The sequence below is a fragment of the Limanda limanda genome, chromosome 14, assembly GCF_963576545.1.
Source record: "Limanda limanda chromosome 14, fLimLim1.1, whole genome shotgun sequence".
Classification (NCBI taxonomy): Eukaryota; Metazoa; Chordata; class Actinopteri; order Pleuronectiformes; family Pleuronectidae; genus Limanda; species Limanda limanda.
Window position 1 is genome coordinate 20,046,116 of NC_083649.1, and position 14,024 is coordinate 20,060,139.

The 14,024-nt window shown below is 40.8% G+C and overlaps 1 protein-coding gene across 1 annotated transcript; it reads left to right on the plus strand.

The window, feature by feature from the left end:
* Positions 1-1,418: 1,418 nt before the first annotated feature.
* Positions 1,419-9,776, plus strand: cnih2 (cornichon family AMPA receptor auxiliary protein 2). The gene is made up of 6 exons (XM_061085583.1): positions 1,419-1,499; positions 4,234-4,302; positions 6,962-7,009; positions 9,258-9,370; positions 9,452-9,595; positions 9,749-9,776. Exons 1-6 carry the CDS (start codon positions 1,419-1,421, stop codon positions 9,774-9,776), a joined length of 483 nt encoding a protein of 160 aa, XP_060941566.1.
* The last annotated feature ends 4,248 nt before the right edge of the window (positions 9,777-14,024 follow it).

The following is a 14,024-nucleotide window of genomic DNA, read 5'->3' on the forward strand; positions in this document are numbered from 1 at the left end:
GAGAGGCAGAGACAGTAGACTCAGGAAACACATTCAGGTCTGCTTTGAAAATCTGTGGAAGAGAAGAAAAAAGACAAGGGGGTTCAGAAAGAGAGGAGGGCAGACAGAGGAGGACAGGACAGGATGGACTAATTAACTTATGACCACTGAGGGCTTTGGAGATTTTAGCTTAAGAACAGGAGAGATTTCAAAATCAGATGCGACTCAACATGTAGTTGCTCTGCAGAGTCCGGGTTAGATTCTCCTCTTTTCTCCCCCCCCTCAGAATTTAATTGTTTTACTCCACAAAGACAGATGTGAATGTTTAATCTTGGGGATGCGTCTGAGGGAGAGATGCAGAGCAGAGAATTCTGACATGGTGCCGACCCAAATTGACAGAGACGAGGAAAGAGTGGACTGTTCAGTGGCGGCAGACACGTCTCCAGCCAGACACAGGTATTCTCTACTCGACACTAAGATCAGTCCGGATATCGATCCATGCTAATTGAAACTATCATCAATAAGATGCTCTGATCTTGTATTTTGTTTGGATGCGTGTTAGTGCCATTGTAATGTTAAATAGTCGTTTGAATTGTAACCTAACTCCAATATTTGGACATCTCCTTTCATTGCAAAATCAACATTGGCAGCCAGTAAATTGCTTTGTGAGGAAAACTGTGTGACGGCGGGAAGATATATCCACGATCAGATTCACATGGACGTAAACATTTCTCAAAAATGTACTAATACAATAAGTAATATACCAGGAGAGTGTATGTGTAAATAATAACACAGCTAATCTATCTGTTCGTTTACGTACGTGTTGAATATGATATGCGTCATTACTAGTGTTCTTGATTTAGAGAAACAGATGAACTGAAAGCCATAAGACAAACTACTGACCTATTACAAGCCATAACCATCTTAGACAACAATCCTGTTCAAAACGCAACGCTGTGCTTTCTAATGACAAGAATCCTGTGCTTCTGTTGTCAGCGTGTCAGTCGCACACTTACTGTGAGGAACGAAAAGAGTATGTAGGTTTGTCTGAAGAGAAACTACAGGGAGGAGGAGGATACAGACATATTTTGCCTGTCAGAGACTCAAAAGAAGGGCATCAGGCCAACAACAGACATGTAAGTGCTTCCTAAATCAAAGCGAGAGAGGAGGGGGTCCATCCCGCTGTTAAGATTCACAAAAGGGGACAAAGACACAGCCTGAGTGGAAGTGAAGCCACAGTCGGCCTGATTATTGATTGTTACTAAAACTGAGTGCTTTACCTACCTGGACAACACAGACTCGACCTGCGTCAGAAGTGGAAAACAGAGAATAACCTCTACTAAAGTAGAGGGAGCAATAGATTCCGAGCAGAGAGGAGGACAGGGGTTTCCCTGTCTCTTCTTTCGACCCTTCCCGTCGTCAGAATGACGGACACAGCAATGGCATTCACCTTTGCGGCCTTCTGCTACATGCTCACCTTGGTGCTGTGCGCCTCTCTCATCTTCTTTGTCATATGGCAGGTGAGTGGCACAGTGCACCCCGGGTAGACACAGCACACACACATACAGCGATAACTACAGCAGGCTCATGTAGCGCCTGAGAACGCTTCCCAGCTGCATCCCACACAGGCAGACAAACACATACACACAACCCTGTAATTCTATCTCAGTGAGGACACTTATTGGCATAATGCATTCCCTAACCCCTTACCCTAACCTTAACCTTCACAACTAAATGCCTAACTCCAATCTTTAACTTAACCCTAACCTAAACTTAATACAAACCCCCTTCCAACATCCCATTGAAAGTGGATCAGAAAGTGAGGACCGGACAAAATGTCTGTAATACTCAGTCTCAAAATGGTCCTCACATAATTATCTGTACAAGCATACACACACACACACACACACACACACACACACACACACACACACACACACACACACACACACACACACACACACACACAGATAATGACATGCGTAAGTGCTACAGCTAAATCTCAAACCACAGTGAACTTGTACTTAATGGGTCCATCTGACCTCTTAAAAGCCACCAGACACTTTGCCTCACTGAGATTTAAAATAACAAGCCCTGGCGACACTCAGATGCAAATTTTTTGTTTGGATGAAACATCACCGAATTTAAAAAAGAATGTGTAAAACTCAGGATGAAAACTTTTAATTTGTGCTTTTTTTCGTCTATTTCCACACATCATCCTCTAGCTGACCTACTCCCTTGGTGGTTAACCACTAGTTGAATTAAGTGGAACTAGTCTGACCCTTGTTCAATTCAAATACAGATTGCAGCTGCCTCCATCTCCCCCACATTAAAGAAACATAGGATCCCAGAATACTGACTGATAAACTGTTCCTGCAAACAAGGTGTTTGGCCTACAGTGACCTGCACTTGATGAGAGCAGGGAGGCGATAAAACATAACAAACCTAAATCCTGCCACCAGACTGTTCAGTCAGTCTGCATCAGTCTGTGGCATTTTAACTGCTATTTGCACAGAGATCTCTGGAGACCAGTGCACCAGTGTCCAGACTCCAGAAACTCTAAAGCTCTCATCCCTCACCTTCAACATGGAAGCAGAAATAACGTGAAATACAAAAAAAACATCATTATGAATATATGACTTGAAATGACTAACGTACCAATTGGCTAAGTGGGTGAGACAATGAGTCAGTGAGTGTATCTGTGTGTGTGAAAGAGACGAGGAGAAGAATGCGTCTGGCTCTGCGCTCGTGTTACTGAAACACGCACCGACCTATGATTTTGTTCACCCCTTCCCCCAAGGCTGCTTCCACCAGGAGGGTTCAGCACCCCGCTTCTACACGGCTCTCCACCAATCAGAATCGCTGTGTAGTAACCATGGCACTCACTTAGGGGCTCACCATGTCACCATGGAAACTGCATCTGTTTACAACAGAGCTAAGTGTGAAGGAAGATGAGGGAGAGACGTATAGACTCATATAGGCGAGATTACAAGCAGGGCTGTTGCTATTTCAAACGCAGAGAAGGCTTCACTGCTGTCAATCATTGGTAAATCAAATGCTGACGCTCACTTAGCTGCGAAAAATACCTGTTTTTTTGTAACTCTGTAATGAGCCAGTGAAATGAAGCATGCTATTTAAAAGCAGAACGGATGAAAAGCACAGCAGGGGGCCTATACGCCAGGAATTGTTATTATTTTTCATAGAGCAATTAATCAGAGGGCCAGAGAGAAAAATTACACTCCCATACAGAGAGCAGTTAGTGTTAGCAGTGTTGTGAATCTACAATTCATCATCCATTTACATTTAGCGCAAAAGGCCAAAGACATAACATTATGGAGGGTTTCCAATAGATGTTCAGTACTCCTCTCGACTAAGCATACCTTTTAATCGAATTCCGTAACTTTCGATGTGACAGCCTTCTGTGTGTCCATGGATATTCAGTTTCTACTGAGATCAGGCATATGGAATAAAGACTGGCCAGGAGGTTAAGAGGAGATGGAAATCAGAAAATAAGGGTCACACCGAGAAAATGGATACTCAGCAGGGCGCATACATCGGCCAAGGTCCAACAGTCCACTTAAATTCAATCAGGCTGCACCAAAGATAGAAACTCACTTCTATAAATGTGCCTACATTTTTTCATCAGGAGCCATGAATAATTCCCTGCATGGGAAATCAGCGAGAGATAAAAAAGAATACAAACAAAAAACGCCCTACCTCATGATGAAAAAGAAACTCAACATCTGTCCCCTGACCCTGATCCACACCCAAATCCATAGTTGACCCAAATTACAGACTTCTACCAAGTTTATTGTTTTTATCTAAACGTGCTAACAAAAAAACAAAAAAAGTCACCAACGAAAGGGCAGACGTGAAAACATAACCTCCTTGACAGAGGTTAGTAACCAGGAGGAGAATTGAAAATCTGAATATCAGCTCGTCAGATAATGGTATAAAAAAGAATAGGAGCTCATACAGAGAATACAGGGGGAAAGGACAAGGCTGTAATCACACATACACATATTAACCATTCAATCACCATGAGTGTTGAAGCAAAGTGAGCAGTGTGGCTGCAGCTGAGCAGGATGCACTCGGTGTGCTGCACAAGATGATTTCTTATGAGTGTGATGTTGAAAAGATTCCAGCTGTGCCTTTTAATTACACTGTATATACATTACCTACAGTATTTGCACTCATTGTGATTCTAAAGGTAACCGAATGTAAACAAACTCACACACGTCTGTTATTTTTCAGATCATCGCTTTTGATGAGCTGCGCACGGACTTCAAAAACCCCATTGATCAGAGCAATCCCACCCGAGCGGTAAGAACCCTGCTGCTTCATTTCTTTCAAGAGTGATCAAACCTCCTGCTCACACAGAGAAATCCCTTCCACCCAGTTCCAAGAAGAACACGTCATTGGTTTACACAGAGCGACCCAGAACAAATCCAAGATCTCACTAGGAAAATATTGCACATGACCTTCAAATTTTGAGTTCAAAAACAGGCCGGTTTTATAAAGAAGGTCTGTGAATAAATCAACGTTTCATGAGAAACCAACAGTCGTGTATCTGTAATCATTTGAAAAATGATTTAATGTAAATTAATGATTTGTGATTTGCAAATTTGGATTGACACCTTTCTGCAATTATCCTATCCATTAATCCTACAACGTCAAATATTTGTCATACTTTGAAAGCAGTTACGGCTAATCCAGGCTTCCAGGTGATTGCAGCACCGAAGCTCTCGGGCTCATTTGCATCCTGATTGAAACAATCAACCTTCTGCAAAGACGTGACCTGTTGGTTCAGTCAATTAAAGAGATTGATGCAAATGGAGCTGCTGTTTGTAGAACGAGATACTGCACAGTCGCCACACAGGAACATTTCACCTTTGTAATTAAATGAAATAAAATAAAAATCTGCAGTATAAAACATGAATTCTCCTAAAGTAAGGGCAAAATTTATCTTCTTTTCCTGCAGCGTTGCTTCTATTTAATAAATCTAATTTTCTCTTTATTTAAAAAAAACATTTATTAATATTCAGTCAATACTAAGTGCCATTATTCATGCAGCGCGTTAACAGCAGTTGCGAATGTCCCTCTCACAAGGTAGCTAATGTTCTAGAATTATGCACCGGAACTGCAAAGTGAGAGTGATGGGGAGTGGGAGAGAAAACTGCGAACAAACAGACAGTAGGAGTGTGGAGGCACGCCAGCTACAGGGGGGCGGACACAATAACTGCAGCACCTGTAAAAGAGAAGAAAAAAACACACACAATGCAATCAAATGGAGCAGCTCTGGCGTAGACACCGCTGGGAAGGTTCAGACCAAAGAGGATGTTTTGCTTTTCTACCTCAGATGAAGGTGGAGAGGTGGAAAAGCTTCATCCAAAAAACCTTTCAGAGCGAACTGACGGCACCGATTTGTATCAAGGCTGTTGTGTTGGATTGCATATCATTGTACAGGTGTTTTTAAATCTGTAGCAGACGACCTTAAACTTTAAAAGTAATAGGATCTGCCAGGATTCGCTGCTACTACCGGCCTCTCCCAAAATCAATAAACCGCCGAACAGAACGAGGACTTACATGGCGACAGCCTCCGGGAAAATCAACAGCAATGATCTCTGATGTTCAAACAGCTTATACAGTCTGCAATAAAAAAGCAGTAAATATTGCTGGAAGGGAGTAAACATGTGATTCCAAATCAGCTGTATGTGCACAGCCATGTATCACAGTCTCACAGGGAGCCGTATTGACATTGTATGAAAACACAGTGTTTCGTAGACAAACTGTGGAAAGCAGAATTATTGCCTCTTGACATGTCTAAAGAATGACTCACCCCCATAAAGAGCAGTGCCATGTTGAGAGGGTCCAGTATTATAACTCTCAAATTATTATTATGATAATAATTGTTACTTTTATTATTACTATTAAGATATTTATCTTATCTTACCTTTATGTTCTCTATAATCTATAATATTGTAAAGTCTCAACAGCTTGAAGTGCCTTGAGATAATGTATGTTGTAATTTGGCGCTACACAAATAAAATTGAATTGAGTTGAAGCATGAAAAAACACAAAACAAAAGTCATGCATTTCTTCACTTTAGATTAGATCACTAATCATATAAAACTAAACACTTCTTCCTCTATTATTTGATTTGCATATTGTGAAATATCTCCTCTGTCTCTGATTGATGTCTTCAGTTGTGCGTCTATTGCTGGAACAATTAAATATTCAGAGTGAATCAGGATGACCTGACACAAACTAAAGCACCTCAGGTAGAGTCCAGGGCTGCAAAGTCGAAGCAGACCCACTTCAGAACAACAATTTATCTGTGCAATAACAGAAGAATAGGGGCTGGAGAATAGATGGATATAATAAGTGAATAAACTGCAGCAAAACATCTCATTTCCCTTTGCTAGCCAAACAATGGACGCCAGAATGAAACATTTCCTGGCTGCTTATGGTAAACGCAGGAGAAGATGGATGGATTAATTTCTATGATTGATAATTGGGGCTTCCCTCATGGCTCACAGGAGACTTGAAGCTGTTAGGTTTACAAGGCAAAGTGCCAGAGAAGCTGCACCATACATCACTGTCACTGCCCCACATGTAGCTGTTGTACTCTTCTAATGATCAACAGATTTATTTAGTTTAGTTTGAGCAACGGTTAGTGGGATACTTATTATTCATGGGTTATTATTTGTTACCATAAGTTTGTTAATATTTTGTATTTCTGGCTCAGGAGGACAGGCACGACTTGTAAACATGGAGGCATCTTAACCTGCTCAATAAATTTATAAATAAGCAAAGATGTCTCTACATTTTATTGACTAAAATGAGTCAAACTGAAATGCTTTAAATCTGAATTATCTAAATCTCAAAAGCACATGTTATTTCTGGCCTGGGATTTATTTCAAATAAATATACAAAATATCAGCAGCATGTTAATCAGACTTTCTTCATATCCACTCCACAGAGGGAACGGATTCTCAACATCGAAAGAATCTGCAACCTGCTTCGCAGAGTGAGTAATCGCTGCTGCTCACCTGCTGCCGGCAGATGAGTAGAACAGAGCCCCCTCAGACAATCATGACCATTTGTCTGTCTGACCATTGTGAGGACCATCGCATTCTCTGATTCATTTCACATGTAACCCATCCTCGCCACCCGCCATAGTTGCTCTCTCTGTGCTCACACACACACACTGACACACTCACTCACACACACACACTGACGCACAAACACAGGTTTTGTGCCTGTTGTGATTCGATTTCTTTTCTCATTTTGAGGATTTCACGAAAATAATTCAAGGTTTCTACAAGTTGTCATGCTACTGGAATTTGTTCTGCCCTTCTGTGTATGAAACCACTGACTTGCAGATGTTTGCTAATATTGACAGATAGATTGATTTATTGATTCATTAGGTTCCATAGTGGTGAGCAAGGAACCTAAGTCCCACTGACACTTAACACTCCATCGCCCTATAATTGAAAAATGAATTAGATGGTACATATACTTTCGATACCTTTAATGTAGTGCACTTATGGATATAAAAGCATATATCTGCTGCAGAGGGAGATGATGTGCAAGAAGGTAGAATAATAGCAAATGTGTAGCATTAACTTAAAAAATTATATCTCTGATCAGAATGGAGCTATGCGTAGTTTTCCAGCAATAAGAGCACATTCCCATTTAGTTTTTACCCCCTGGTTTGTTTAATTTTAAAGTACTGGACAGATTTTTTACTTATTGGAAAACACATTCAATTTAAGCGGGTTTATCTGACCTTTACCCAAGGTCAGATAAAGGATTTATTGTTTTACCTTCTCTAACAATGTGAGATATTTTTCAAATGTTTTGCTACTTTTTCAGAAAATAATTGGATTATGAATTTTTTTAATAAAAAAAATCAGGCATGTCTAGGGGACTGTCAATGAGTATGCGAAAATTGGTGCGAATTCAGATAAAAATCCTGCTGGGCCTTGGTTGAGGCATACACTCTCCTCATTTTGACTTAATGTTTTGTGTGACATTGTGTAAATGCCAACTCAGCCCAGAGGCTTATTTTGCCCTGTTTATAGAGACGCTGTATTTGTACAGTCACTAATCTGTCTTGTCAAACAAAGAAATCTGCTGATCTACGTGTTATTCCTTTAAAGCAGCTAAAATCTGTATTTTTCTGTTAACGATCTTCGTGTAATGCAAAGGGGACACCTCTGTGTGAACTCATTAAGAGTAATCTCCCGATTCTGCCACCTGAATCCACCACTATGCTCAGCACCAAACAACACATAGAATAACATGGTGATGTCTTAGGCAGCAGCAGCACCAGGTGTTATTCCCTGGAGAAATGTGAGTAAAAGAAAAGCAGAATTATAGTTAGTGGAAGAGTCAGACTGCTGCATCAGTCATACCCACACTTGTCCCCATTTTTCTGTCACTGATTGCCTTTCTGCCGGAAAGATGGTGTCTCCATTGATATTCGATAAACTCTCATTATTATCTCAGTTTTTAGTCCTGCCAGGGAAAGAGTTGTCAACGAGCACAAGACCAAAACAATGTGTGGATCTGAGGTTCAGAGGTATAGATCAAGCAGAGAGATTTAAGTCACCTCAACAACAAATAGTTTGTCAAACTAAACAAAAATTGCAAATAATGCACTCAGGTAGAAGTACTTGAGTAAATTAACCTATTCCTTAACGTAACAGTCTATTACAGCATTATGACTATTCCTATTCCGATACCATTGTATTTTGTTTCTTTACCAGTGATGGTGCTGCTGCTGATAAAAAAAATAGCAATGAAAACATGTAACCTAATCCATACATTATCCATGTGAGGGTTTGAGGGTCATAGGGGAGTTGGAGTCAATCCCAGCTGACATTAGGCGACAAGCAAGTGGCATCCTGTACAGGGCGCCACTGCATCACAGTGCCAACACATAGAACAGCCATTCACACTAATATCACACCCACGCATTATTTAGAGTCAATTTAATCCCAATTAGCAAGTCTTTAAATTGCATTACTAGTCAAGTAAAGTACAGATACATTCAAATATACTTAAGCGCATAATGAGGTCAAAAATGTATCTTGTTACATCCCGCCACTCTAATAACCTGTCCACATCCCGTGTGCACTTAGTATTTTAGTTTTCGTGTGTTTTTGCTGCACTGTAATAACCTCATCACTAAATAATGTGCAGACCTATAAAAAGACTGTGTGTGTGTGTGTGTGTGTGTGTGTGTGTGTGTGTGTGTGTGTTCTGGTTAGTTGGTGGTCCCGGAGTACTCCATCCACGGACTCTTCTGTCTGATGTTCATGTGTGCTGGAGAGTGGGTCACACTCGGCCTGAATATCCCACTGCTCTTCTACCATCTGTGGAGGTACAGTCCCAGAGCAGATGTCTGACACGCTTCCATTACTCTGGTGGTTGAATGAACCAAACCTCACTGCTCTTTTCCCAGGTTTTTTCACCGGCCGGCCGACGGGTCAGAGGTCATGTACGATCCGGTCAGTGTGATGAACGCCGACATCCTCAACTACTGCCAGAAGGAGTCGTGGTGTAAGCTGGGCTTTTACCTGCTCTCTTTCTTCTATTATCTCTATAGGTACGTACAAAATCACACTTTTTTCATTTACCGTAATCCTTTGCTAATGTTGTGATATTATATGGACTTGAAAAAGTTGTATAACAAGCAGCACAATCACTTCTCTGTCCTACCTCTTTTTTATTTGTTGCCATGGTCTATTTCCTGCTGAAGTATGGTCTATGCCTTGGTGAGCTTTTAACTCACAGGAGATCTGGAGAGAGAAAAAAGGGAAATATCTATAAGAAAGACTGAGAAGAATGAACTGGAGACTTCAACTCTTCCTCTCTCCATATTCCCATCCCTGGCTTGGGTTTCCAACAGTCAAAACAAGGACAAACCATGACCAACCCGAGTGATAATGTGAATGTAAAGGTGTTGCCTCCACTCGATTATGTCGCTTTATCCCAGATACTGCTGTGGGTCAGCCAGACGAAGTTTTGGAGGATGGGAAGGAATCAGAATGAGGACGCAGAAGGTGTTTTTGTTGCCTTTGACCCATTATAAGATTTTGACAATATAAAGGGCTGGAGTTTTTTTCCCCCATGCTGCTCTTACTGCTATAGTCGCTCAACTCACTGTGAATCTCCAAAGGCTTTGGAAAAGGAAATAATCCATGTGCATTCTGAGACTTTGAAAAGCAGGATTGTGTTGGTGTCATTCCATGTGTAAAATAACTGCTTAGGTTGTGTGACAGGTTAATAATAACTGTAAGAAACAGGCTGAACAGGGCAGGAGAACTTTAACAAGTTGTAAGAAACGCAGGAGGCCTTGCAGGGAAATAACACTTTTAACCAGGATGAAAACAAAGCATTGGCCTAGGCATTGCCTTGATGATAACCTCCACCAAATGTTGAATTTCACACTGTAACTAAAGCATCAAAGAAATAATCATAGGTTTGACTTTAAGAGTCACTGATTTGTGGTGTGTATTTAAATAAGTTCCAATCCATAGCTGGGAGGGCCTATTATTCCAGGTTCATGCTTTCTGAGGAGCTTCAGGCTCAGGCAATTAACATAAAAAAAGTTTATATCTAAAAAAAACATTGTGCCACATTTAAAAAAGAAGTAAATTTGTTCAAGTGAAAAGAAAAATTATGAGAATCTGTATCTACATGCTGTGTTGTTACTGCCGGGCCGTGACTTTTATTTTTTCACTCTTAAACACAGGTTAGATCTTGGCGCAATGTTTTTTACTTAAAGTAGAAACTTAGTTCTGTCGTAAATCTTTTTGTATGTGTGCAGGGAGCGCCTTATTCCTATTTCCTATTCCTAGTGACGTTTACTCCTTATCATCTGCATCTATACTATAATCATTTTAGCACTGCATCTGTTCTCTAAAATGAGGTAGATTATAGAAAATATCATGTACAAAAAGCAATTTCAAAACAGCAAACTAGCAATGTAATAGGATTCATGAGACATGTCGATGCAGTTTTATTCAGTGTGTGTAATGATAGTGTGTGGGACGCAAGTGACACAGGAGACAACAATGACTCTATGACAGCGTCTCAGTTATTTAAGAAGTGTAGACGCTTGGAAACATCTACAATCATATAATCAAGGTTTTAAGGGACGTTTTAAGGTTTTGCTGATGACTGAGATTTGTAAACAGCGAAGCCTTTTCTCAGCTGGTGCCACGTTCGCTGTCATGTGTTCATACTTTTGATCTAATTGTCAATAAGTGAAGGTCCGCTGCCCTGTTGAAGTAATTGATTATGTATAATAACGTCATGATTATGTCTTAAATTCACACCCTGACATCGAAATATCATAAAATCATTGGGCACTGTAGTTTAAAGCAAATGTAACTCCAGCATGAGTAAATAGTGGATTTCTTGGGAACTATACTCAGCATCGTAAAGATACGTATTTCCAACAGCAGGATAGTTAATGTGGGATTCAAGAAACTACAGTGTCCTGGTTCATCATAATGAATTGAACACGACAGCCAGTTTAATACCGTGGCTCTTTAAGCTTCTTTTAATACTTGGCTTTAACAACAGAAAGTTAAGGAATAAATCATCGCTGGTTTTGGTCTTCTTGTGGAATGTGTTGACAATTTAAAAAATGTGGAATATCAACAGATTTGTCCTCTAAATATGTTCACTGTGATGCAAATGACACTAGAATGGCACTCAGTGGAGCGCAATCCCCCGCCAAGGCCCACAGAGGAAACTCTTCCCACAGATCTGGATATTATGGATGCCAATTTCTACCAGATATATCCTCCTTATCTCAGCTACACATTGGTAGTAGTTTGTATTTTGTACAAATCAGCGGCTGAGAATAGATTACCTCCCCAAAAAAAACCTTTAATCTGGTAATCTGGATTTTTGTTCTGATCTGCAACAGTTATAGACATTCACCTCCTTAACATGCCTGAGAAAATGACAAAATAAATATCACATTGTTAACAAGAATGGCACTTAGTAGAGCGCATACCTCCACCAAGACCCAATCCATAAATTGAATTAAGCCATCAACATCTTGCGATGACAAAGAATTCCTAAATTCCTGGATTCCATCCTTCCACCAAGTACCATGTTAATCCATCAAGTGTTTTTTGTTCCAAACAAACCAATGAACTCGGGAGAATAAAAATAACCTCCTTAGCTCGACAAAATGACCTAAATCCATTTGTATTGACTAATTGTAATGTACCTTTCATTTGGTTTACCTTTCAGGAATTTTCTTGACATTTACTGAATAAAAATGTAATGTTATAGTTTCCCTGTGGAGCATTTTCAAGTTGAAGTCATGTTTAGACCTTAAATCCCAGTTGTCAGCGTCGGAGTCTCTCGGCTGAAGCGACTTCAATAGTTCAACAGTGCTCACGAAGACAAAGTAGACATTTTGTGTTGTGCCAAATGATGTTCCCATGAAATGAATCACAGGACACTGAGACCTCAAAACTCAGCCAACAGTGTGAGCGTGTTGAGTCTGGACAATCACTAATAAAGCACAGGAACACGAGGGAAGGGGGAGACACGCAGCTCGGTTGAATGTCATCACGTACTTGCTCTAAACAAAGCATTTTAGACAATTGTATTTAAGTATATCTATTTGTATCTGTCTTTTATACATTTATCATTAATGTACGCTACAGTCAATTTGGTGGATTACTTTATATTTATTAGGTTACACTACACTGTACAGCGATTCACATGCTGTATTCTAATAAAACAGTGATACCAAAACCATGCTCTCTTCTTCAGTGTCTTATTACGTGCCCATCTGTGAGGAGTTTTGCAGACAGGATGCTCTGCCAGCACCAGAGATAGAGAAAGATGTAACTCTGAGGATGATGAGGGGGGATTTTTTTCAGAAGACGAGTGGCTGAGCAGCAACGCTGTCGAAAAACAGCTGCATGGAAAAGTGGTTCCAGAGACATTCACGCAGCCTCTTAAAAGGCACCGAAATAACTGAATTCAATGAGAGAGCCTCAGTGCTCGGAAAAGAGCTGGAGAGGCAGCGGAGAGAGGGTGATAGGCTTAAAGTCTACACGTATACATTATGCTAACATTTCAAATTATAGGGCCCTGCATGTCTGTTTGAGTAAGTTGACAGACTTAATTTTCATAGCAAGAAATCCCAAATGAAACTGTCACTGCATCTGTGGCACATTTATACAATTGTGTGACTCCATCCCTTAGCTACCTCTGATTTCGAAAGGAAAAAAGGAGCAAAATGCTGAGTGTGTCTCTGGGACACCTCAGGGACTGTGTGCAAGGTTTGCCAGGTTATCACTTGTCTAAACAATGATTCAGACAGAAAACAGAGCAACAACAAGGCTCCGAGCAGGCGTTTTCCCTCTGTTTGAAAAGGACTTATCATTCCCCGCTGTCACCATGGAAACTAAATTGTATTAGAGGTTCCTGCTGCCTCACTCTGAGGCGCTCACTCCAAACAGAAAAATCCAATTCAAGGTGGTGTACATGCCTGGCAGCACCGCTCGTCTGTACAAGACATTTTTTTTTTGTAACATCCAGTACATAGAACAGCTTCATGCGTGTTGTCATGACAACCAAACCCCTAATGCTTCTATAGATGACACCTAATGCCAGGACACACACACGCATGCACATATGCACGCAATTGCTCACTCACTCACAACACATGCATCTGTTTCTCGTTCTGCCTCATTCCAGAGTTCACACTGTTACACACTCATCATCCCGGGCTCTTCCTTTTTCAGCACCCTCCACCGCGATAATTGTCTCAACTCCTTTCCCCTCTCTCCTACGTCTGTGCTCTCCACGTTGCCATGGAAACTGGCTACAACTGATGGGACTGAAATGTTGCGATTGGCATGTACAATTGGCTTGTGCACGCACACACACACACACTAATACACATACGCACATACAAACACAGACACACACACACACACACGTTTGCTCATTCATTAATATGCAAGGCACTCTTAGTTGTTGCATATGATTCTGGC

Bases quoted from the DNA above. Each gene is read 5' to 3' on its own strand.
- cnih2 (XM_061085583.1), top strand. From the start codon at position 1,419: ATGGCATTCACCTTTGCGGCCTTCTGCTACATGCTCACCTTGGTGCTG. The intron at 4,303-6,961 runs GTAAGAACCCTG...TCCACTCCACAG, and splicing joins AGAGCAATCCCACCCGAGCG to AGGGAACGGATTCTCAACAT. The intron at 9,371-9,451 runs GTACAGTCCCAG...CTCTTTTCCCAG, and splicing joins CTCTTCTACCATCTGTGGAG to GTTTTTTCACCGGCCGGCCG.